This window comes from Lynx canadensis, chromosome D2, assembly GCF_007474595.2.
Source record: "Lynx canadensis isolate LIC74 chromosome D2, mLynCan4.pri.v2, whole genome shotgun sequence".
Classification (NCBI taxonomy): domain Eukaryota; kingdom Metazoa; phylum Chordata; class Mammalia; order Carnivora; family Felidae; genus Lynx; species Lynx canadensis.
Window position 1 is genome coordinate 33,503,141 of NC_044313.2, and position 27,178 is coordinate 33,530,318.

At 40.0% G+C, this 27,178-nt stretch overlaps 1 protein-coding gene across 1 annotated transcript in view; it reads right to left on the reverse strand.

Annotated features, from left to right (window-relative positions):
* Nucleotides 1-27,178, reverse strand: part of LOC115527113 (1-phosphatidylinositol 4,5-bisphosphate phosphodiesterase epsilon-1-like) — a 125,541-nt gene that overhangs the window by 66,632 nt on the left and 31,731 nt on the right. Inside the window, exon 2 of the mRNA XM_032595159.1 lies at nt 20,377-21,929. Within this exon, the coding sequence (XP_032451050.1) occupies nt 20,377-21,579 (1,203 nt within the window). The 5' untranslated portion in view covers nt 21,580-21,929. The remainder of the gene's footprint in view (nt 1-20,376; nt 21,930-27,178) is intronic.

The following is a 27,178-nucleotide window of genomic DNA, read 5'->3' on the forward strand; positions in this document are numbered from 1 at the left end:
TGCCCACCTCCTCTTTCCACACACTCTTCACTGTCTAAGAGGGAGGATGTGAGAGAGGGAATCACACACAGCTTTTCTCAGGGTTTTATTAGGTCTTCAGGATTTCGTACTTAGGGGGAAGGAGGAAGTAGAAAAATAGCACTCAGAATGTTCCTTAAAAGGTTATTAGCAATATTTCTTGTCAAATGCAACTTTGAAAATATTGTTCTTGGGGCACCTGGGTGGCTCAGTTGGTTGAGCATCCAACTTCAGCTCATGTCATGACCCTGCCGTTCATGAGTTCGAGTCCCACATCAGGCTCACTGCTGTCAGCCTGTCAATGCAGAGCCAGCTTCGGATCCTCTGTCCTCCTCCCTCTGCCCCTCTCCTGCTTGCACTCTCTCAAAAATAAATAAACATTAAAAAAAGAAAGAAAGCGCGCCTGGGTGGCTCAGTCAGTTAAGCATCCAACTTCGGCTCAGGTCATGATCTCACGGCTCATGAGTTCAAGCCCCATGTCAGGCTCTGTGCTGACAGTTCAGAGCCTGGAGCCTGCTTCAGATTCTGTGTCTCCCTCTCTCTCTCTGCCCCTTCCTCACTCAAATTCTGTCTCTCTCTGTCTCTCAAAAATAAATAGTAAAAAGAAAAAAAATTTTTTAAAGAAAGAAAATAGTGTTCTTGGTTTCCCACAAGCCTCTAGCTTTCCATTTGGGCATTTTCCCTCCCAATCCCTATTAATCAATAATCATTAATCAAATATCAATATGCACTGAGAACCTGTTTTGTGCAAAGCACTCTTCCAGGTAGAAAGGGTTACAGAGTTAAATAAGAAGCTTAAAACCTATATAGAATTCTTAGGAAAAGGTATGGAGCCAGAACCAACAAACTATTAATTCAGGGGTAAGATAGGGGCGGGCAAATTGGGGAAGGAAGAATCAATCACTTTTAAGATTTTATACACCATTTTTTCTTTACAAGAAATATGTATTACTTTTTATTTTTTAATTTAAACTTTAGTCAGGGAAATCATATATAAAAATACAAACAAAGTCATTCAAGAAGTGACTCAAATGACCATAAGCCTACTGGTGGGTCTACAGGCAGTTTGTCATTGTTCAAATTTAATCGTGTTGATGAGAATATTGATGTTTGACACACTGAGCTTTCTTCAAGCACTATAGACTCCATGTAGTCCCAGCACATTTCAATTTCTCTATCCAGGTTTATTTTACTAACAGTGAGTTTAAGTTCCAATTTTAGTGGTCTCATGGTAAAGATTATATATATATATATATATATATATATATATATATATATATATATATTTTAAATGTATGTCTTTTTATTTATTTTTGAGAGAGAGAGGGAGAGGGAGAGGGAGAGGGAGAGGGAGAGGGAGAGAGAGAGAGAGAGCGCACGCGCGTCAGCAGGGCAGAGAGGCAGAGGGAGAATCTTAAGCAGGCGCCACACCCAGCATGGAGCCTGATGACAGACAGATCATGACCTGAGCCAAAATCGAGTTGGACGCTTAACCAACTGAGCCACCCAGGTGGCCCAAAATACACTTTCACAATGCCCACTGGTCTCTAGCACTGCCCAATGTTTGACCACATAATCAGAAATTTCTGGCTAGTTCTGGGATGCATATGTGCACCTCCAAGACTTATGGAATGACATATCCTTCTGATGAACACAGTTGTTTTTTGGATAAATCAGGTTTTCTTTTTTTTTTTTTTTTTCCAACGTTTTTATTTATTTTTGGGACAGAGAGAGACAGAGCATGAACGGGGGAGGGGCAGAGAGAGAGGGAGACACAGAATCGGAAACAGGCTCCAGGCTCCGAGCCATCAGCCCAGAGCCTGACGCGGGGCTCGAACTCACGGACCGCGAGATCGTGACCTGGCTGAAGTCGGACGCTTAACCGACTGCGCCACCCAGGCGCCCCAAATCAGGTTTTCTTAAAATGAGTTACAATCGAGCAGAAGGTTGATCACCCAGATAAACCAAGGCAGCTGGTGAAATCTTAAAGATTATTCTTACTCATGAAAAACTGTGAATCTCTTCTGTAATTATGATTTCAATTTCTTCTAAGTAACTCTGCAAGTTTGTGAGCTCAGAAACATTTAGAAATATGAGAAATACATATTCCCCATATGCCTCCTGATAAAATATCACCTCATCAGAGAATTTTTCTCTTACCTCTCTTATTAAAAATAGCATTTTTTTCTTTTCCCGTATCCTGTTTTTGTACACTGCTTTATTTATCTATCACACACCATCATCTGACTATATAATATCTCTTTAATTTGTTTTTTTGTCTAGTGTGTTTTTCCCTCTACTAGAACATAATATAGTTGTTCTCCAGTATACATTCCTCTATTTCCCTTCAAGCTAGGTAGTGACCATGTAACAAAATTCTGGCCAATGAAATGCTTTGGAGAGTGATGTGGACAACTTCTGGGGTGTGCCCTCTAAAAGGAATGGGCATGCCATTTCTTCCTCCTTTTCTTCTTCCTGCCACTGAGAACATGAATGCAATGTTGAGCCATCTTGGACCATGTGGATAAGGGAAATATACCAGAAGAAGCCTGGGTCTCTGGGTGATATCGTAGGGTAAAATTTCTAAATAACCAAAGACCACTCTTAAGTAACAAAGAAACAGGTCTATCTTATTTAAGCCACTTTTACTTTCAGTCATTGTTTAAGAGAGAGAACCTATATCCCAACTAACACACTTCAACAGTACAGGGATCTTTCTGTTTTGTTCATTGTTTCTCTAGCTCCTTAATAGTACCAGTATGTGCTTGATAGATATTTGTAGAATGAATCAATGAATGTTCAAATGTAAAGTCCAATTTGAGTACGAGTTTTGTTACTTGCATGAACAAATCAACATTACATTATTTTTATTTCTTTGGTTTGAATTTTGTTTTGTATCTTCTAATTAAGGGTATTCAGATTCTTGTTCCATTAGTAAGAAATGATGCATTTTAAACCACTACTAACTCACAGAGTCTTTTGGTCTCCAAAGTCCCAAATCTGAAAAAGTGGTTGAGGAAATCTTTTCAACAAGTTTCCATTAGCTAGCCATCCGATGGCATTAAAATAAACTAAATATTAATAATCAGCTTCAGCTTCTAAGTATCCCATCCCATAAATTGGCAACAGTTAAGGGTAGAAGCACATAAATCATTAACAACCTTGATCATTTTCTCCATTACATCATGCTATGAACCTGGCCTATAGTTTCTCCTGTAGAAGGATGAAATGGAAATTGGTTATTCCAATTATCTCTTTGACTTACACAAACTTTGGAAGACTTTTAATCCATCCTTTCCTTGTATATGACTTCAAGTGAACTCAATGCTTACATGTTTAGGAAAAAAATTTCAAATTCCTCCTTGGCAAGGAGTTAGACCCGACTAGTTCCTATCTGCTAGATAATAATTTCTTTGTAAAACACTTTCTTTTCTTTTTCCTCCTTCTTCTTCTCCTCCTCTCCTATCATCTCCTCCTCTTCCTTCTCCTCCGTCTTTTTTTTGCAAAAAACGTTCCAAGTATTGCACTTAGGGTTCAACTCATGGGCTATAAGGTTAGATGCCCTGACAGAGAATAACTTAGTATACTGGGATGGTCTAAGAAAGATTCACAAAAGGGATAGGCCGTACTTAACAAAGCTTTGTCAAATGAGTTTTAAGTAGTGGAGGGAATAGGAGAATGACAGGAAGAGGGAACTAGCTTAGGCAAGGGCTTGGAGGCTGGCAGAGAACAGAATAGCACTATTCATAATAGCTTCAAACTGAGAACAAAGCAAATGACTACTAACAGTAGCATGGATAAAAAGTAGGATATTCATGAAATGGAATGGAATAGTAAATAGCAATGAGAATGTACAAACTACAATTGAATGGATGAATTTCATTGATTCAATGCTGGGGGGGGGAAGACATATAAAAGAGTACCTACTATGAATTCACTTATATAAAGTTCAAAAATAAGCCAAATGGGTGTATGGTATTAGACGACAGGACTGGTTACTTTGGGTGACAGGGAGAGAAAGACAAAGAGACTGGAGGAGGACACATAGAAGGCTCTGGAGTGCGAAAGTTCCAGTCGCTGATTTTGATACCACTTTACATCCCTGTGTTTCATTTTTTATCACTGGTATCTTTCCTTGTAAATATGTGATGCATCAGTCATCAACATCATCATCATGACAGTAAAGGGCCAAAAATAGTAAGGTCACTTCTGAAAAGAAGTTGTTATTTATACATCCTAAAGTTATTGGCACAGTGATTGATAAACTAACCAATGAACTAGATAGGAGCTCAGAGAAGACTGATCCATGTATGGAATTCTGATATATGACGGGGGGTGGGGGGGCATCAGATTAAAGCTGGAAAATGGGTATTGATATGAAAATAGATTCAAGTGAGATCCCTACCTCATACCACATATAAAATCAAGGATTTAAACAGACTAGGGAATTAAATTGTCAAAAATAAAACTCCTACTAGAAAATACAAGTGAATATCTTTTAGACTTTGGGTAGAGAAAAAATCCTCAGCAAAAAAAGGCATTGACCAAAGAAAAGTTTCTTTCACTGACCGAAAGAAAACTTTAATAAATTTGACTAATAAAATTAATAATTTTTGTCATGAGGAATTTTATACCAAAAAATTTTTAAACTGGGGAAAAAAATATCAGCAATACACACAAACACAAATGGGTATCAGGAACATATAAAGAACTACAAGCACAAACAACCTAACAGAAAATGGGCAAAAGATCTAAGGCATTTCATAGAAAAAGAAACAATGACAACATGAAGATATGATTAACATCACTAGTGATGAGGAAAATGCCAAATTAACCCCAGAGAAATATTTTTAAACTTGTTTGACTGGCAGAAATAAATTGGAAAACATCAAGTATTAAAGAGGATATAGACGCAGAGACTCTTTTATACATCACAGTGGGGAGGGGCAGACACACAGTCTAAATTGGTGCAGCCACTCCCAGGTATACATCCAAGAGAAAATTTTAGACGTGTATAGCCAGCAACATAGACAAAAACAATGATGGAAGGGCTGTTTAAAATAGTGTAAACATAAAAAAATCTAAATGTATATCAACTGGAGACTGTATGAGTAAGCCATGCTATACATACAAGAGGAATATTGCACAGCAACCAAAACAAATAAACTAAAACAACATACAACAGTATAAATAAAACTTAGAAATATAATATTGTGTAAAAACAGTAAAAAATTTACACATACTATATACTTTTATGAAAAATTCAAAACAACTAAAATTAAAAATGTGGAGTTTTTAAATTTTTTAATCTTTAAAAAAATTATTACTTTATTTTTAAAATTTAAATTCCAGTTTGTTAACATATAGTGTAATATTAGTTTCAGGTGTACAAATCAGTGATTCAACGCTTCCATGCAATACCTGGTGCTCATCATAAGTGCCCTCCTTAACCCCCATCACCTATTTTACCCATCCCTCCACCCACCTCCCCTCTGGTAGCCAACCATCAGTGTGTTCTCTGAAGTTAAGAGTCTGTTTCTTGGTTTGCCTCTCTTTTTCCCCCCAGGATCATTTGTTTTGTTTCTTAAAGAATGCATAATTTTTTATACTGAGGGGAAAATCACATGGCATACAACTAATTATGTTTTAAAGTATACAATGCAGTGGCACTTAGTATAAACATATAGTTCTTAACAACATATGTAGATGCAACAATATTGTACACAAAGGAAAGTAAGGGAATGATGGAAATGGGATTCAGATAATGTAGCCTGCATAGGCTGAGGTTGGGAAGGCCAAGACAGGGGACTCATAGGGTAGACGTAGGGTTTTCCTAGCTTTAGCTTTAGATGGTGAGTATATGGGTGCTTATTTAATTACTAAAAACCAACTGCACGAACACACAGACTGGTCCTTTTCGCTTTCATCAAACAACCTTTTGCACAGTATAAAAGGCAATTTTCACAATAGGTACTTTGAAAACAAAGCAGGAAAATTCCTATTCTATTGAGAGAAATTATATCACTTTAAATTTCATATGAAGCAATTTCTTTGGGGGGAAATGGCAAAAGGACTCTGAAATCCACATTACGTTTGAAGTAAACTAAAGGTGGACTCCTAAAAGGGAGAAAGGTGGTCAATTTACTTCTGATAGAATACTCTGCACTCTCACTGCAGGCAAAAGAACAATCCTAACTCCTGACAGAACTCAAATGATATCCCACCTCCTCCAGGAAGCCCTCTCAGACTACACAAACCCTCCTGCCACTCTTACAGCCTTGAATACTATATCCCACAATTTAGACGTATCCCATCAGGGTCCCTAGAGAAAACTTTGTATTTATGAGGAGATAATACAAAATTTTGGTTAAAAATTGAGACTTAAGAATCAAAAAGAAACAAAATGAGAGCAGTGCCAAGTACTGTTGTAAATGCTTTAAAATTAAGAACACTCTTATTTATGTATGTCAACATTTAACATATCAACCTATTAATCTTTACAACATCACAAAGAAGTAGGTTAAATTATTATCCCCACTTTAGAGGTAAGGAAATAGAGGCACAGAGACATTAAGCAACTTTTATTAAGTCACAGTGTTAGTAAGTACAGGGTCAGATCTAAATATAGGCAATCTGGCTCCCGAGCTCACTTAACCACTATGGAGCCTTACACCTTGAATAATTTAACTGTTTTTTATTGTTGTTTGTTTTTAAATTTTATTTTATTTTTTTTTTCAACGTTTATTTATTTTTGGGACAGAGAGAGACAGAGCATGAACGGGGGAGGGGCAGAGAGAGAGGGAGACACAGAATCGGAAACAGGCTCCAGGCTCCGAGCCATCAGCCCAGAGCCTGACGCGGGGCTCGAACTCACGGACCGCGAGATCGTGACCTGGCTGAAGTCGGACGCTCAACCGACTGCGCCACCCAGGCGCCCCTAAATTTTATTTTAGAGGGAGAGAGAGAGCAAGTGGAGGAGAGGGTAGTGAGGGGGAGAAAGAATCTTAAGCCCCAATGCAGGGCTTGATCACACAACCCTGGGATCATGACCTGAGCTGAAATCAAGAGTCGGATGCTCAACTGCCTGAGCTACCCAGGCGCCCCAAATGACTTAACTGTTATACTACAATCAATTCAGCTTCTCACCTATGGGTCAGAAACAGTGTTTGGCATCTGGCACAGGGCAGGAGAGTTGGCTTGAGAGCAACCCAGATTCTGGGCCTGGCTGTGAAACTGATGCCTGAGCAGACTTGGGCAAGGCCACTGCCTTTCTTTAAGCCTCAGTTTCCTTCTCTGTAAAATGAAGAGTTGGACTCGACAGTCTCCAAGGCCCTTCCAGAGCTAATGTTTTATGAGCCTGGGGTTGTTGGCTCAACTCCTTGGGCCCGGTCCGGCCCCTCCTGCTGGGCTCCGTGTCTCTTACTGGCTCAGCTTCCCATAAATAAGAGGAAAAGAACACGGGAAAATATCCTCCTGAGAGACTGGGAGGGATCCCACGGTTGCTCTGTATGCTTTGAAGAACTGGTCGTTAACCAGAGAGCTACCTGCCAAGTGAAGGATGGAAAGAAACTAGACTAAGGGGAGAAATGAACTCAACAAAACTTGGCTGCATTCACATTTAAAGGGCATCACTGAGCACTTAAAGAACTGACAATGTTATTGCAATAAGATGAGCCAGCTTCTTAAAGAACCAGAGATAGGCTAAGCTGTGAAAACCAGAATGGACCAGAGAACAAAGAAAAAAGTTGTTATACCATACATCAACCACAGTTATTTACAATCTGCAAAAATCGCAGAACAAACGAAAAGATAGCTCAGGCATGTCGGCCTCCACTATCATTCCACCATGAATTCTACCAGGGCAGGTGCTGTATCAGGAATACATGTCTCCCAGGAACCCCAAAAGCAGTGGGGTCAGAATGAGCTCACATTAATAGAGCACTTACTATGTGTAAGGCTCTACCATATATTTTTATCCTATTTCAGAGATGAGGGACCAGTCTACAGAGATCCAGGTTCTGGTTCTGTGTCTTCCATCATTAGCTATGTGAATCTGGTCAAGTAATTTCAAATGTCTAGGGACTTGGCTACTTTTATCCATAAAATGAGGGACTGAAAAAGGTTATAGAGGATGGGCCTTCCAGCTCAAGAACTCTGTAGTTCATAAAGTTACAAATACTTATTTTACATTTACCTAGAAAAGCGTTCACACTGGACCAATTTAATTTGTTTATATTTTATTTTTATTTATTTCTTAAAGTTTATTTATTTATTTTGAGAGAGACAGAGACAACGTGAGCGGGGAGGGGCAGAGAGAGAGGGAGAGAGAAAGAATCCCAAGCAGGCTCCTTGCTGCCAGTACGGTCTGATGTGAGGCTTGAACTCATGAAACCATGAGATTGTGACCTGAGCCAAACCAAGAGTTGGATGCTTAACTGGCTAAGCTACCCAGGCGCCCCTAATTTCTTTATATTTTAGACCTTTGGAATTTAGTGGACTGCACTGTGCTGAGCACACTATATAACGAATCGAAGGAAAAAATCCAAGAAAGCCCTCTGATTGTCTTCCATATGGTACTCCCCAAGATCACCTTGTATGGTTGAGTATGTTGTGCCCTGTACAAGGGCACCTGGTCAAGAAGGGCTGGGAAGATGGGGCTAAATTTCCATCTCACCTCTGGCATGAGCTTTGTGACCATGAGGCTGAGCCCAAACCAAAGGTACATTTGGGTTTGTGGGCACCTCTGAACTACCCGTTGACACTGAGCGAGACTATGAAGCAATGACTAGGTTTGTGTTCCAGTTGTGTTGTATGCAGAACTTACAATTTTACTTCTGCTCAAAACATTTCCAGACACCCCCTTTTACCTCCAATCTATTTATAAGACCCTTAATAAAACCAATCCTATCATTCAGTCACACATCAACATTGACCTAACCCAGCACTAGCTAGGCTGCTTGAATGGACTGTTTCTAAAATGTCAGTATAGGGTGCCTGAGTAGCTCAGTCAGTTAAGTGTCTGACTTCAGCTCAGGTCATGATCTCACAGTTCGTGAGTTCGAGCCCCCCGTCAGGCTCTGCACTGATAGCTCAGAGCCTGGAGCTGGCTTCAGATTCTGTGTCTCTCTCTGCCCCTCCCCCGCTCATGTTCGTTCTCTCTCTCTCTCTCTCTCTCTCTCCCCCCCCACCAAAGAATAAATATTTAATAAATAAATAAATAAATAAATAAATAAATAAAATGTTGATCCAAGCTCAAAGAATTAAGACATTTTGCATAATGGCAGCACACATGGAAAATAGAAACTACCTTTCCAGGTGATTCCTTAGAAAGGGAAAACCCCTACTTAGCTGAGCACATCCTAGTATTTCAAAGAAATCTATTTTGTTATCTTTATAATTCCAAAGCACAGTAGCTACCAAATACTTGGGGAAAAATATAGAAAAACAAAAACTTTGAGAAAAACATTTCCTGGATTCTGTTCTGGGTTTCTAATGTGTTGTCTTTATAACACATTTACTACCACTACAAGCTCCTGATTTTTCTAGCAACAAAGGAGATGTGCTCTAATTTGCTCACATTCTTTTTCCTTCATATTGCAATCAACAGCAACTCCAGGACCATTTATTCTGGATTTCCTGAGTCAGTCTCAATTTCAAATATTCTGCCCCTCTCTCCTCGCAATAAAAAGTTCCCAACTTTTTATTTGGAAAATATGGTCGCCACAATAATGGCATTACCCTCACATAATATTAGTCATGGCAGAGTCATACCAACATCACGGTGCCTTTATTTGGTATGTGGCCATTCCGAGAAGAACTTGCTGGTCCATCCAGGGCCTGAGACCATTTTCTTCGGCCCCATTAAAGAGAAAAATAATGAATCTGCTACTAAACAAGTTTGGGGTTCACCGATTTAGAACTCAAAGGAACATTTCCTTGTTCTAGAAGAGGTTTTCAAGGCTAACAAATTACTATTTGATGAAATGGTACACAATCTGGAAAAACTGAAGCCATGGGGCTTTCCGACTGCCAAACTCCCACATGCTGGCTCTCGAGACACATCCACACTCATTATTAAAGTGTCACCATTTATAATTTGGTGCTACATTTTCTGAAGCTAGGCTACTCAACATGGTATACAGACAAATTGAATCCTTATTTTATTAAAACATAGGGATAAGATGAAGTAGGTGTCGGTGATAAAAGTCCCCTAATCTGTAGTTGAAAATGAAGTTATTAAAACTAGGCCAGCATCACAAAAGGGAAACCAAAGGGTCAGGTTTCAGTAAGCAGGTTCCCCTGGATATAAGCAGCATTTATGAAAGGAATCAGCTGGCTCTGGCTTTGTTTTGCTCCTTCCAGAGTAGTTTTGGAGTTCCCTTTTCCCCCGGGTACCTCCCGCTGAAGCCTCAGAGCCTGGAGTAAGAGGAGAAAAGTTATAATTGCAGGGACATTTTATAATGTTTGCCAAGCATCTGAGTATACAGCAGCCCCATTTTGTCTCCAGCCTCACAACCCTGTGAAGTAGGTGAAAATTTTAACAGTATGGCTATGGAAAGAAATGTTCCTGAGTAATGTTTTTCAAACTCAGGTCAGTTGGTCAGAACCCTTGAAGATCACAGAAAACTTTAAATTAAAATGGAAAAATACTAAATTATGTTCCCACTAGTTTGGGTCATTTTAGCATGATCATGAATAAGCTATAGATTCTGAGTCAGATGTGTGCAGTTTGCTTTGGACTTTGTTCTTGCTTACTTACTTATAAAACTTTCAAAATGTACTTCTAAATTACAGCAACTCAGTAAAAAATTCAAACCTTAGGGCTTGGTTTCCTCCCCCTAGCAGGCTGAGTCATAAAAATAAATCTTAGCCATTTCAATAGCCAACACACCCCTCACATTAAGAATTGGTATTGTTCCCCATGTCTCCCATTTCATCCAAAGGTCACACCCAGATCACATTTGAAGACAGAAACAGCTTAAGGGCTCATCCAGCTCAACATTTGCACACTTAATAAGGGAATAGAACCTCTGCCAAGTTATAGGGATGAGTTACATCAGAATCTTCCAGAGGAACCTCTGAGGAGTAGTTATAAGTATGGGCTTTGGAGGCAGCCCGACCCAGATTAGAGTCCTAACACTGCATGACCTTGGTCATGTCTGGGAAGCACAATGCCTGGCACACAGTAAGAGCCCACCAAGTGCTTGCTGTTTTACCGTGAAAGGCATTTCAGGGCTTAGACAAAAGGGGAGCGTCTCTCCTGTGTCTATCCTCTACTGGACAGTGAGAAGGTTCTCTCCAAATCAAATCTTTAGGAGACACTACTGGGGAAGGCAGAATATTTACTCAACCATAAATCCAGGGTCAAGACTTAAATCAGGAAAATCACAGACGGTTGGGCTTTCAGAGTTAAGAAGAAATGTGTAACTTATAATTTATTAATATATGCAAATTACATACACAGTATCTGAGACACAGCAGGCAGTGAATACATGTCTCTCCTCACTTTGTTCTATACCCAAAGTAATTAAAATCTCAGGCCCTAAAGTGACTTGCTTAAGGTCACACAACCAGTTAATGGGAGAGCTGGAATTGGTACTTAGGCCTTATTTTTGGTGGTGGTAGTGGTGGGGGGTGTCGCCTCAGGTTTATTATTGAGATTACTAGGGGTCAGACCGTTTGAAAAAACTGGCCAAGTACCTCCCAAACTCAAGAATGATCTCAACACAGCATGCTGTCCCTATGGGTTCACCACCAACCCCATCCCTGACCACCACTGAGAAATAGAAGCTAGATTCCCTCTGGTCCATGGTGGAAATCTCTGCCTGTAAGAACTGGGACTTCTGAAGGACAAGGAGACAGATCCAGGATGTTCAGAGGAGGGGGCTCCTTTTCTCTCTGACCCACTGCAGGTAACAGCAATCTCAGATGCTCCCTTGTAAACACAAAGCATTTGTAAACTTTCCCTGGGGGTTTTGTAGCCAATTGAAATGGAGGGCTAGGGACAAGGAGATCTAAAAATGTCCCCTCTTTGTCTTTCAGGCCACGTCTGTGGAGGTGACAAGCATGAGTCACTGGGTTCACAGGACTGAAAAAGATTCTTATAAATATCAATAGAAAATTCTGATTCTGTCTTAGGTATTTCTCAAAGGAAGTGGTTCCAAGCTCTGATGGTCAGGGAGAGGCCAGCTAATAAGCTTGCATTGGTCTGGGGAAGGAGGGGAGGAGACATCAGCAATGGGTGGAAATCGCCTTTCTTATTTTATAATTCAAGGAGTCATTTAAGAAATATGTATTAGCATTGACTGTCAGAGAAACTCTGGATTGGGGTGGGGGACGGGTGGATCCCGTAGGGAACACCACCAAGAGAATGCGAAATCTAAGCTCAGGACTAAAGGATGGGCAGAAATTAGCCAGGTAGAGAGGGATGTTCTAAACCAGGGGGAGGCAAACTTTTACTTTAAAGGACCAGATAATAAATATTTTAGTCTTTCCAAGCCATATAGTCTCAATTGCAGCTACTCAACTCTGCTGTTACAAGGAGAAAGCAGCTATAGAATATACATGAGTATGGGGTGCCTGGGTGGCTCAGTTGGTTAAGCTCCCGGCTTTCGCTCAGGTAATGATCTCAAGCCCCGCATTGGGCTCTCTGTGCTGACAGCCTGCTTCAGACTCTGTGTCTCCCTCTCTCTCTCTGCCCCTCCCCAGCTCACCCTGTCTCTCTCTCTCTCTCTCAAAAACACATAAACATTAAAAAAATTTTTTTAAGAAAATACATGAGTATTAAAGGGATTGAGTGTATCTGTGTTCCAATAACCTTCATTTTTGAACACAGAAGTTTGAATTCCATACAATTTCTATATGTTATGAAATATTACTCTTCTTTTGATTTTGTTTTGAACGCTTTAAAAATGAGGAACCATTCTTAGCTTGTATTTTAACAACATTTGCATTAAAGTATATGAGGGGTTAGTCAAGGCCATTCCTGAAGCAGGAAGATAGGAAGATGATATGCATTTCTAAACCACAGACTCTCTTAGATCCTCTACCCAGGGCTGGGACCAAGGGGAGACAAGCGAGCTGCCCAGGGCTCAAAATTTAAGGAGGCACTCCTTAATAAGTAGAGAGCTGGCACTTGCGAAACCCTGAGATTGACTGCCTCCTTACAAGTTGCCACCTAGGCACCTTGCTGGCCTCAACCTAGGCCTGGTCCTGCCACTTGTGCATAATGCAGTACATTACTAAAGTGGTGACCTCCTCAAGCAGCTCTGCCTCAGATGCCTTCATTGTGAGGCACAACTTTGCAGATGACAATCTGGTTCCCAGCCACTTCTCTGGGGTGCAGAATTTAGATAATAAGAAAAACAGCCTATATAATACAAGCTTAGGCAGAAGAGGAAGGAGAAACTAGGCAGATTGGAGTTTGGAAAGAATCTGGGGGAGAAGGAAGATAAAAAATTCAACTTGACCATTGTTGCTGGTGGGGTAAGTTTCAACAATGAGAATGAGATCCATGTCCAAAGAAAATATTTAACAAGTTTCACTGTGCACTAAAATTATAAGCCTTCTTTGCCACTGTCTCGACTTGCATTCATTATATCCATATCCATAGCTATATGTGTGTGTGTGTGTGTGTGTACACACACACACACACACACATATATATCTACACACATGTGGACACACAATACTGAAAATCATATATGTGATAATGGACTTATATCCAGAATATATAGAGAACTCAACAATTAAAAAAAATTAAAAATAGGCAAAGAATTTGAATAGGCATTTGTCCAAAGATGTACAAATGGCCAATAAACACATGAAAAGATGTTCAACATCATTAGCCATCAGGAAAATGCAAATCACAACTACAATGAGATATTACCTCCTATCAACTAGGATGGCTTTAAGCAAAAAGATGGACACTAAAAAATGCTGGTCAGGATGTGGAGACACTGAACCCTCACACGCTGCTGGTGGGAATGCAGAAAGGTACAGCTGCTTTGGAAAACAGTCTGGCAGTTCTTCGAAAGGTTAAACATAGTTACATAACTCGACAATTCCACTCCTGGATACGTGTCCAAGAGAAATGAAGACATATGTCCACACAAACACTTGCACACAGATATTCATAGCAGACAAAAAGACAGAAAGTGGGAAGAATCCAATGTCCAACAACTGATGAACAGATAAATAAAATGTGGTATGTTCATACAATGGAGTATTTTTCAGAGGTGAAAAGTAACAAAGTACTTATACATGTTATAGTACAGATGCACCTGGAATATACTAAGCTAACTACACTGAAATTAAAGTAAAAAAAATATACTATTCTAAGTGAAAGAAGCCAGTCACGAAAGACTGCATCCTTTATGAGTCCATTCAGATGAAGGTCCAGAACAGGGAAATTTCTAGACACAGAAAGTAGATTAGTAGATGCTTCTGAGTAGAGAGATAGGGAGAAGGGGTGAGGAGAATGGAGGGTGATAGCTAGAGAGTAGGGGGTTTCTTTTGGAGATGATGAAAATGTTCAAACATTGTGGTGATGGTTGCACATACTTGTGAATATATCAAAAACCAGTGAATTTTGCATTTTACATAGGTGAACTGTATGGTATACAAATTATATCTCAATAAAGCTATTAAAAACAGGAGAAATCAAAGTATCTCTCCTTGCCTTGAAAGACATCTGCTTTTGGATTCAACGTATGGGCTCTCCTTACCCTTGAAAGATGATGGTGTCTATATGTCGCTAAAAACTGAGGTGGTTTTCTTGTTGAGGGTTTGATGGGTGGTGGCCTAAATGACAGGGAAGGGGCTGGGTCTCAAGGGCTGAATGTTGGTTAAGGTTAGGGATTTGGATGCCTGAACTCTGCAGGACCCATATTTAATCTAAGGTTCTAAATGCATCCAGGCCAACTGCTAGAAAAAAGAACCAATGTACAGAACACCATATTGGTGTTCCCAAGGCTTTAGACCAGAAAATGACCCAGCACGATTGTCTGAGAATACTTTTTCAGGGAGGGCCCTGCCTGAGCCATGAGTTAGTCTAGTCACAGAAAGGTCAGGGGATGGTCCACCTCACTCCCAATGATGCTTCAGTCCTTGATGCTGAATCCTGTGGTCACTGGGGAAGAAACCTCCATACCACTCCAGGAGGCATATGAGCCCTGAGGGAAACAGCACCCAGGGAGGGGATTAAGGGGAGAGGACCTCATGACTGCAAGGGGTCATTCTGTGGGCAGCCTGAGTCCTTCCTGTGTAAAAATGCAGGGTATACTAAATAAGGACTCCATCTAATGGTCTTATCCTTGCCTATGGGTTCTGATTCTTTTCAGGCCACATTTTAACCACGGCCCATTTCTAGGGATGAGGCCTCTCTGGCTGCTAATTCCCATTATTCAGGACATCTGGGGAAAAGGAAAAAAAAAAAAAATCCTAGTGTGGATAGTGTCCTAAGGCTACCATGTGAATAACAGTGGCCATGAATATATTCACCTTAAATTAGAGTCCAGGGTCAACATTTTTCTTTTTTTTTTTTTTTTTTGCTAAATCCTAGCCAAAGAGCTGGTGTAACTACTGAGATGTGGAAGTGAATTTATCTTAAACTTGCCCCAGTGCAGCTAATAAGGGAAAGCTGTCCAATCATCACAAAGTCAGCTTCTGACAGCCTGTCACATTTTCCACTGATGCACCAGACGTGACTAAACTGTGCAGGGGCTGTCTGTCCGGGATCTGGATTCCCTTTCACTGTGCTCAGCAGGAAGGGGCCAGCATCGTCCTATACCCATGTCATGAACTTGACATAACCCTTAGTAATGGAAGAGGAGGCCTGGCATGCTACCAAGCCCAGGCTTTCAGCTTAGTCTGTACACACTGTGAAATTTTAATTATTTCAAGGTCCACACTGTACCCAATCTGCAGAGAGACCAAATTTCCAGAGGAGAAAATAAAACATGTTGCTATTTCAACAGCCATCTATTACAACACTGGACAGCAGGACTCAATGGATAGTTGATCATTCCTAAAAGTTACCACTCGGAAGACAGATTTATTATTGGTTGATCCCTCGACACATAACAAAGAAAATATAAACTCAAAGACACAAATACTGATGAAGGTATTTATGTTAAACACTCAAAAATTTTTCATTGCCTCTTATGTTTAATTCTCTCTGCTAAAGAGTAGAATAAAACGTGAAGAAGAAAGATACATTTTAGAAGGAAGAAAGAAGAGTAAGAACCAGCAACAAAGAAGCTGGTGTGACTTTCCTTTTTAATTTACTGTTTTTCTAGTCTGATTTTTTAAAAAAATAAAACTTCATTCTTTTTCTGTTTGGCCGCACACATTCTTATACAGTAAATCCTCTCGTGGACCATGGCAGGGAGACAAATGAAGCGATAACACGGGAGCTGGTGGCCTGTCTGCCCTGGCCACTCTCCCCTCCTCCACACGCCATCCTTCAGTGCACACAGAACTCAGGTTCCATGAATAATTCCAGCACAGGCAGGGACTTCTTGTACTTCATATTCAGAATAACTCTAAATACCCTAAACTCCCCAAAATTCAGGCAGAGAGGGAATTTTTTAAAAGGAAAACACCCTCAACCAACTTTCAATCTGGAGACTTCAGCCACTTGCCAAAATATGCCATCTCACTGAGCCAATAAATGGAGAGCAGGAGTGTGGCTGTAACTGGGTCAGGAGTAGGGTTTTCATTTTTCACAAGTCGGGGGGGAGGATACCAATATGGTTAGTCAGTCAGCAAGCATTAATCCTCATTAATGTCTCCCATTCAAATCCATTCTTCACTGCACAGCTGTGCAAACATAAATTAATTGGGTCATTTTGACGAAGGCATACAAGAAAAAATTTCAATGTGAGGCAGAGGAACTAACTGGACAAATAACACATTCTTTAAATGTGTAGGAAGGACTGTACAAGCTACCACATCATAGACTGAGGGACATTCACTCAAATTCACACCACCATAAACTCCCCTATGGGAGAAGCTTCAAAGGGCAGAATGAGGTGGCGACACGTTCATGACAAAGCATATAATAAACTGCCAGAGTGAAAATACTGGCTCCCACTCCTTGCCAGATACTGTACTATCTATTTCACAGAGCCATGCCATTTAATACCGTCACAACATCATTACTCCCAGTTTACATATAAGGTAATTAGAAGCAAAGAGATAAATAACTTGCTTGAGGTCATACCAGCAGTAAATGGTGGAGTCACAGTGGTCAACGTTCAATTCAGGCTGACACGACTCCAGAGACCATGTTCCTAAGATGACATTGTCCTGTTTTCTATATGCTTGGCACTATGCTTGCATCGTGGAGAGCAGAAAAAAAGGTACAGTCATTTCTTGCCCTTTAAGAAACTTACAGTCTGACTGGGGAAACAGGATGGATACCTGCAAACTCATCAGAAAATAGGAACAGGAGCATTGCATTAGCATCTGCACTTTTTAGGTGAAGGAAGCCACATACAGGAGCTGGGGAAAGTGGCTACAATTTATCTGACAACTTTGAGAAGGGTTTCCACCAGACTCTAAAAAGTGAGATACTGAGAGGATATAATACTTTAGAAAATACTGATTTATTCCTTCCATGGTATGGTTTGAATATTCAAAATCTTTCCTTTCAGAGCTCTCCCTTCAGAAAGGACAGGACAGTCAGCCCATTCCCCAGCTTCATTTTAAGGTTAATAAAAATAGCCACAGCTTCCTGGAAATCCAGGAGAAGAGTTCTCCTCTCTCTTCTCCAGAGTCTTCACTCTGGTCGAGGTGTGGCAACCTCTCCCAACCTTCAGAGACTAAGAAGGGAGGAGATAATTTGCATCATCTCTTTGGTTCTTTTCATTGGAAATGAACCATCTCAGTGCCTCTAACTGACAGAAAGGGGCAGACTAGAGCTAGGGACCCATGAACGTTCTCGGAAGACGTGGCAGTGCTCCAGAAACTAGGGGAGTGAGTATGATCATGTCAGAAATTATTCTGCAATTATTTATAGCAGATGCATGACCCCCATGCCTGTAGAAGTGTTGGGGGGGTTCTGATAACCGTTCTCAAACAATTTGCTTCCACTCTCTTTGCTGCATTTAAATTTCTGTTGCATTCTTAACATTCAACTTCAGATGTATATGAATTTTTAAAACCCCTGCATTTTTTAACTGGGAAGACACATTACTGTGATGAGCTCCTTTTTCCCTGCATGGACAAAATTTGGTCAGAAGAGCTGGGGGCGGGGGGGGGGGTGCTGTGTGTCACTGACGTCACCTTGCTTGGGACTCAGGTTTTATAAGGAGTCAGGTGAACATTCAAAAACAAATCTGCCGACCCTTACTGGGTGAACAATAGGTCGAATGCACAGAGAGAAGGGCCTGAGAGAAGGGTCGTCACTTTTCAGGCAGGCTCCCAGGTCAGCCGTGCCACTCCCAAGAGCCCGCAGTGTCGGGGTCTTTAGGACACAGCAAATATTCCCTAAATGTCCTGCCCAAAGAGCAAAGAGCTCAAAGTTGTTGGACAGTGGTTCTCAACTCCAAAGAATCATACAATCACCTGGGGAACCCTAAAAATCATTCCTGCTGTGCTGTGTACCCCAGCAATTCTGATTCCAAGGGTCTGGGATTGGGCCTGGATACTATGATTCCAACACATAAGCAGGGTTAGAACCGCCACATTGAACACAGCCAAGTCTGAGATACCATAAGCATCAGTGAGTGTGGTTACTCAATCAACAGACACTGAAATGAACAGAATTCTTCTGCTCCTTTAACAGCTTACTCTCAATTGTATTTCTTTCTGGATCTTGAGAAACTAAGAGTCTGGGCTGCCCAGATTACAATCCTAGTTATACCACTTAGCAGTTAAGTGACCTTGGGCAAGGTATATAACTTTCCTAAGACTCCGTTTTCTTAGCAATACAAAGGGGTTAATATCAGAAGGTAGTTGAGAGGATTGCATGAAATCAAGTATGTAAATTATGTGACCCAATGTCTGGCACATGTCAAATGCAAAATAAACATTAGCTCCATGACTGATGATGATGACAATAAAAATATACCAGTTCTATTTCAATAAAAGGAATGTTTTTTCTAGATGGGGTATTTATTCACAAGGCCAGGTTTTAAGGAATTGTGAAACACTGGAATGTGAGAGTTAGACATTTAGCATTCCCTTCAATTATGAATACAGGCCAACAAGTCTCAGTATTAGAACAGTACCTGTGATCTTGTCACCAATAGAAATCACAGATATTTCTATATAATACAGTCGTGGTTAAAACCCTAAAAGAGTATTTATATTTAGGGTGACCAACTGCCCTGGTTTGCCCAGGACTGAGGGGGTTTCCCTGGATGAGGGATTTGTAGTGCTAAAATTGAGAAAGTCCCAGGGAAACTACTCCCTACTGACATTCATCACTACTTCAGAATTATGGTAGTTATCGAACCACTAAATGCCACTGTTTAATGTGTTAACAAAGAAGCACCTACCCTGCCATATATCATAATTTCAAATGATATCTTGGTAAGTGTACATATGTTCACATAATCTGTGTCCTTTATAACACCTTGTATTTCATTGGATGCACTTAAAAGCATTCTTCTGAGTCCATAGGCTTCACCAAAATTGCCAAAGGGGTCCATGGCACAAAAAAGGTGAGGAGGGAAGAAACTGGGAACATTGGTTGGAAAATGAAGGTAACCATATCTTAAGTTCTTTTAGGCCTTGCAACCTAAAAATATAGAAGACATAGGCATGTACCTCCAAAGGCACAAGTAGATAATCAGTCAATGGAACCACTTTCCCATTATCAGGAGTCTGTCTCCTAATCCTACATATAGTAACCTGGGAGTCTCCCTAATTTCTGCACTCCTGATGACATACATATGTGCATCTAGTTACTTATATCATTGTAGAGTTAACTCCATCTTGACAGCTATTGACTGGCGTATCTATTAGGTCTACAAGTTTCCAGTAACTACAAATACTTCGCCTAAGAATCATAATTTGACAGAACCTAAAACTTTCCATGAATTAAGACAACAGAAAATTGGATTTCAAAAGATCAAGTTTTGGGGTTCCTGGATGGCTCAGTCACTTGAGTTTCCCACTCTTGATTTCAGCTCAGGTCATGATCTCATGGTTCCTGAGTTTGAGCCCCACATCTGGCTCTGCACTGACAGCACAGAACCTGCTTGGGATTCTTTGTCCTCCTCTCTTTGCCCCTCCCCCACTCATGTGTGCCTATGCACATGCGCTCTCTCTCTCGTCTAAAAATAAATAACTAAACTTAAAAAAAAGATCAAGTTTAAAGAAATGACCAAAAATAAACTTAATCCTTACCGAATACCACTGAGCTTCTGACAGGCACCAGCTCCCATCTTCCCTAACTGCCACCGCTGACCGCCGTTCCAGAACTCTCCCACAGGGCAGCAGGAGACCACTTCTCTTCTGATCAATGTAACTGTAAGCTCCCAGCCCAATGTGACCAGAAGGCAGAGTTCTCATGATCGCCCTTGTCCCAGTATATACAGATTTCTTTACTTCCCTGTCATTTTTACAAAATCTTCTCACTAACAAAGTGGACCTCTCCTTTTTGCTCTTAAAAAAATCTTCTTCTACATCTTCACAATTATCAGGGAAGTCCTCAAAATGGCTCAGAAAGGTCTTGGCAGGTGGACTGTTAGTAAAGTCCTCCCTGCAAAAGCTGTCACTTGAACACACCGCATCGGCCCTTTGGCAAGAAGCTTCGAAGCACAAGTATCTGTCATTTAAGGCGTCACAATGATCACACTGCAGCTGCCCATTCTTATTATCACAGTTTTCTGCCAATTCCATGAGTTTACAAGTATATGCCATATAATTTTTCTGTCGCTCCCCACGAACACCAGGCAGTGGTACACAGTTACCACAATCATCCAAAATCAGGTTGTCTGACAAGGTACAGAAAGTGTCTGACATTCTTCTGTCGACTTCATAATGAAAGTGAAATGCTGCCATGCTGCCGTCAGGGTGTGCCCGGCTGCTCTCTATGATGGCCGACTGATTTCCTAAGGGACTAATGTCCATGGGAGGTCCGTCCACTTCCAGTTGAATTCCAGGGAACACCTTTCTTTCCAGTGAGGATGGGATTCCAGTTTCCAAACACAGGCCTTCCTCCATGACAGAATCGCACGTGTCATAACACTGGCTCTGAGGAAGGCTGCACTGGCTGTTTTTCAGTACGTTGTTGCAGTTAATATTGAGGTTTTTCACAGAATCTGGCATGCTTTCCTCCCAGTACTTCTCATTGCTGTTCTCATCACTCATTATTTTCTCCCTTGCTATGGAGACAATCTTGGGCAAGTTGCTTCCAGAGGATTCTTCTTTAAGCTTGTTCAGTCGTGAGATGGTGGAAGTCTGACCACTCTGCCTGACACTATGTGCCTTCGGAACACTGACGTCTGAGACCTTTTCACTACTTTCATCTAAAGCCGACGGAGACGATGTCACCTTTCTCTGAGTCACAGGTGTGAGAACAGAAGCTGCCATTTCTTCAGAAGTCATCTTGACCAACACACAGGTTTTAGCTATTGCTGTTTCTTCTCTCTGCTGATCATGTCAAGATTTTTATAAAACAATTTATTATTAAAATAATCTCAGATCTACAAGTCCTGAGAAACAGTGTGACAATTCCTTTCATTCAGGTGCATTAAGAGCCAAATAAATTTCTCCAGTTATAACTTCCTATCATGTGTAATATGTTTTTCTAGACCAGGGTTTTAAGGTGGTAGTTCAATTTTCTTTCCTCTGTTATTTGAAGTAATTCTTTTGGAGATTTTTACTCGGGATTGCATTCTGCAACTTCTGATCTCTCACTGACTTACTAACGATTAAAAATCCAGTTTGAATGTTTCCTGTAAGAAAAAGACATGATGTCAAACACTGTGGCACTAAATAAATTTTTAAAACCGAACTTGTAACTCTAAGCTAATGCAAAATATGTACCAATTCTGAATATGAAGAGTTTTGCAATTGATAGTTACTTTTAATGTTTTTGGTATTTATTTCTCTGATATAATATTTCAGAAATTCTGTTTCCAGCCAAAGTAGAGTAACAACAGAGACCAGAATTACTCCCCTGCCTTAAACAACTGAAAAAATAAAAAAAAAAAAAAAAAAAAAAAGAAATAATGGTTTTTAAATACTGAACAACAGGGAACACAGAACAGTGATTCCTGAAATAAGAAAACAACAACAAATGAGGTCAATCCTATAAATGCCCTAGCTTACAGTTTGAGAGTTTCTAGGCCATAGGGGAGGGAAGGGGAACTCAGGCTGAACCCAACAGAGTTCTTATTTAAAGGAAAGAAAGTTGAGTGTTCAATGAGACCATAAAAACTAGAGAAAGAAGACATGTTAAGTGAGAGGAGCAAAGATAAGGGTGGTTGCAGGCTTCTCATGAGAAACAATGCAAGCTATGGGGAGGTGTTTAGGGAGATGGGTGAAATTGAGGATGGAGATTAAAAAGTACACTTATCATGTAATGATAAATAAATAAATAAATAAATAAATAAGATAAAACAAAATAAGAGACAATGCAAGCCAGATGAGAGTAGAGTCAATCTTTAAAGTACTAAAAGAAAAAATACTGCCAACTTAAAATTCTATACCCAACAAAAATCTTTTGAAAACAAAAAAAAAAAAGAAAAACGTTCTAGACATACAAAAGCTGAAAGAATTCATCACCAACAAATTTGCATATAAGAAACAGTAAAGGAAGTCCTTTAGAAGGAAAACAATACCAGATAGAAATGTGGATCCATGCAAAAGAATAAAGAGCATGGAAAATGTTAAGTATGTACGTAAATACAATTTTTTAAAAATTGTAAACCATTTGAGATAGTTAATCTTTTAAAGCAAAATAATAGCAATGTATTGTGGGGTTCCTAACACATGCAGAAGGAAAAAATAGCACAAGGTCACAAGAAGGGAAATGGAAGTATATTGTTACAAGATTATTTTCTTTTTTTTTTTTTTAATTAATTTATTTAAATTCAAGTCAGTTAATGTGTTGTGTAGTATTGGTTTCATGAGTAGAATCCAGTGATTTAACACTACAAGATTATTTTCTAAGTGAATTGGTGTAACATTACTTAAAGGCAGGCTGTCATAAATTAAAGATGCATACTATAAGCCCAATACAACCACTGTAAGAAAAAATATAGGTACTAAACCAAAATATTAGGACCATAAAAATTTTCAAATAATCAAAAGGCAGAAAAAGAGGAAAAGATGAACAAAGAACAGAAGTGGCAAATGTGACTTTGTGTGCGTGCGTGTGTGTGTGTGTGTGTATTCTTTCCATTCACTTTAATAAGAAATTATTCAAGCCAAAGTATGGAAAGAGCCCAAATGCCCATCGATGGATGAATGGATAAAGAAGATTTGGTATACACATACAATGGAGTATTACTAGGCAATCAAAAAGAATAAAATCTTGCCATTTGCAACTATGTGGATGGAACTAGGGGTATTATGCTAAGCAAATTAGCCAGAGAAAGACAAATATCATATGACTTCACTCATGTGAGGAATTTAAGACACAAAACAGATGAATATAAGGGAAGGGAAGCAAAAATAATATAAAAACAGGGAGGGGGACAAAACATAAAAGACTTAAATATAGAGAACAAAAAGAAGGTTGCTGGGGGGGTTGTGATAAGGGGGATGGGCTAAATGGGTAAGGGGCATTAAGGAATCTACTCCTGAAATCATGTTGCACTATATGCTAAGTAACTTGGATGCAAATTTAAAAACTTATTAATTAATTTAAAGAAATTACACTTTAAAAAAGAAATTATTCAGGTGAATGTGGACATAAAAATTTTCAATTTACGAAAAGTATTCTTAAAAAATAATTTATTTTTATTCCTCAAATTATTGAACCCTGTTCTACACTGGGAACTATGTAATGGGGCTAGATATCCCTGCTTGTGATTCTATTGAGAGAGGGAGAACTGAACAAATTTCAATCTGGTGTGGTAAGTGTAATTATCAAGGATATACAAGGCACCACGGGATCACAGGTGTCCTTCATAAGTATACCATTCCTTTTTAAGTGAAGCCGTCCTTACCAAGACAACTGATGAGCATTCATACTCTGCTGTCAACACCAGATTTAACTCATTTGTGCCCTTTGCCACACAGGTGTCCCTCTTCCCCATGCTTCTCCCTTTTCCTCTTGTCCCAAAGAAGCAGCAACCTACCCCTCTTCCCTTACATATATGCCCCTGAAGCGCAACCACAAAGTCTCACTGGCTCCCAGCACATGCAGTCTTCACAACTACCTTAAAAAATCAGAGGACATCCTGTCAGTCGGACACTTCACAGGAAGTCAATGAGCCCACACAGAGCAGCAGTGTCCTGGTTCAACCGAACCCTTCCACCTTTCACATCCTCCTTCCAACCTGGTTTCTTTTAAATTTTCTTCAGAAAAAAATGCATCTATTATTTTTGGAGAAATATGCTCAGTGTAAAACAATTCAAAAGGTGCAGGAAAACACACAAAAAATGTCAACTTAACATAAACCCCACTATCCAGAGATAACCACTATTAATACTTTGAGTAAACTCCTTCCATAATGCTCCCTATGCATCAACACACAGAGATATAGGTATATGATTACACAAATACCAGATCATGCTGTATATCCTACTTTATACCTGCTTTTTTTTTTTTTACAAATTCCAATTCATGAACAACTTTTCATGTCAAGAACCAAATAGATAATTTTAATGGCTTTTGGCACTACCTTGGTTTCCATATCTTTGCTCTATTTTTTAGAGTAACTTTTAAAGCCAAAGCCTTCAGACTGACTGTTATTTGTCCTTTCTCACCTATGAGGAAGGTCATTCAAAGCATGTACTGCCTCACCCCTATTCTAAGCATTTCAAAATTACTATCTCATGTAATTTTCACTCAATCATACAAGATAATGTGATGGTTTTAAAATATGTCCACAAATTCTTTGTAGAGCCTAACTGCCTTCCCCTTGGATGGAGACCATACTTGGTGACTTTTTCCAACATACAAAATGTGTTGGAAGTAACAGTGTATGACTTCTGAGAATAGGTCATAAAATGTCACAAAAGCTATTGAGGTTTCCTTTTGTTCTTCCTCTCGTTTGTTCTGGAGGAAATCAGATGTCATGATATAGGAAGAGCTCCCTGTGGCAAGAACTGAGACCTCCTGCCAAAAGCCACTGGAATGAGCCATCTTGGAAGGGGATACTCCAACACCAGTCAAGGCTTCGCATGACTGCAGCCATGGTCTATACGTCTATATGACTTTAACCTCATGAGCAAGCCTGAGCCAGAAGCACTCAGTTCCCAAATTCCTGAGCCATAGGAAATGTGAGATAATAAATGTTTACTGTTTTGAGACATTGTTTTGAGGTAATTTGTTGCACAGCAAGAGAGAACTAATACAGAACAGTTCTACTATGATCCACATTTGACAGATTAGAAACCCAAGCACAGAGAAGCTGAGTCACTTGCCAAAGATCACACTGCTGGAAAATGGTGGAGTCAGGATTCAAACCCAAGAAACCTGACTCCAGAATCTGTGCTCTCCACCATAGTTATGCTGCTTTCTTGCTAACTAGTTTGAAACCTCATCGGTTTGAATTTCTGATGTCCGCTGGATGCAGAGATCCATGCCTTCTAGGAGGATCCTCTTTTATCTGAGTTTGTCTCTGGCAGGCTGAGATCTTTGTTTTGTGGTAGTCAGTACTGAACAACATCTGAGAGAGCTGACTCCCTGAAGACTCCATCTCAGGTCATTCCTTTATTCAACATATTCTTTTTTTTCTTATTTTTTTTTAATGTTTATTTATTTTTGACAGAGAGAGAGAGAGAGAGAGAGAGAGAGAGAGAGACACGGAGCATGAGCGGGGGAGGGGCAGAGAGAGAGGGAGACACAGAATCCAAAACAGGCTCCCGGCTCTGAGCTGTCAGCACAGAGCCTGATGCGGGGCTCGAACTCACAGACCGTGAGATCATGACCTGAGCCAAAGTCGGACGCTCAACCGACTGAGCCACCCAGGCACCCCTCAACATATTCTTATTAAGTACAAAATTAAATGAGGCAGGAATTTCCCCTTGATTTCTTTATAAGCTAATAGATCATCAGGTAAGGTATAGTGCAAATAGGGCTATAATCTGGGTTACCCCAGAGGAAGAGCATCTAAATCAGATAGTGGGGACAAGGTGAGGGTGATTGCCATGGAGGGTTTCCTGAAGAAGATGATGAGCAAGCCGAGTTTTGAAAGACAAGAAGGAATCAGCTAGATAAAGAAGTGGGATTAACTTTGCAGAAAACAGCAAATGTGGATTCTCATGGAGAAAAACAATAAGACATTGGCACCTGGCACTTCAGGCAACTATTTTAACCACTTTGGGTTTGGTCTCATTGTCCTATAAGACAGAAATAAAATTACCTATTTGATCAGATTGTGAAGAAAATGCTTTGGAAACCAAAAGTTAAGGACAAAGGCTTGTCATTCTATGCCTTGTGAAGTTAAGCAGCTCTGTTGGTGACGTGATGTTGAATTTACTTTTGCCAGATATACTCATTCCACTCACCAGGTTCACTTAAACTTAAATTTCAATTCAATAACTGGGGCTGACCCCCTGAATCCCAGCTGCATGACCACAAGCCGGCTATATGATCAATCTCGAATTATATGTTCCACTTCTTTAACATCAGCATAAATCACATGTATTTTATATGTCCATCAATAAATGTTAATTTTCTACCTCCCTCCTCCTGGGAAGCTCTAGGTTGTCTGTGAGGGAAGATGGAATAGGTTAAAGTTGGCTAAAGAAAACCTGAAGCACTTGAAAGAAGATCGCAGTCTAACAGTTTTGAAGAAGAAAGAGATGGAGAAAAAGATTCTTCTTTTCTTAATGTGGTTTGTAGGGAAGACTAGAGAAGGACCAGCCTGGGAGAGATCAAAGGATGCGTGGGCTAAGAATATGGTAGAACAAGAAAGAACTTGTCAAGGTAGCATTTCTAAGCTAGAGATGAATTGGAATGGATAATATGTCTAGGGAATGACTGGCCATGCAATGATAGGGCTATGTAGGTGGTGCTGGAAATCTT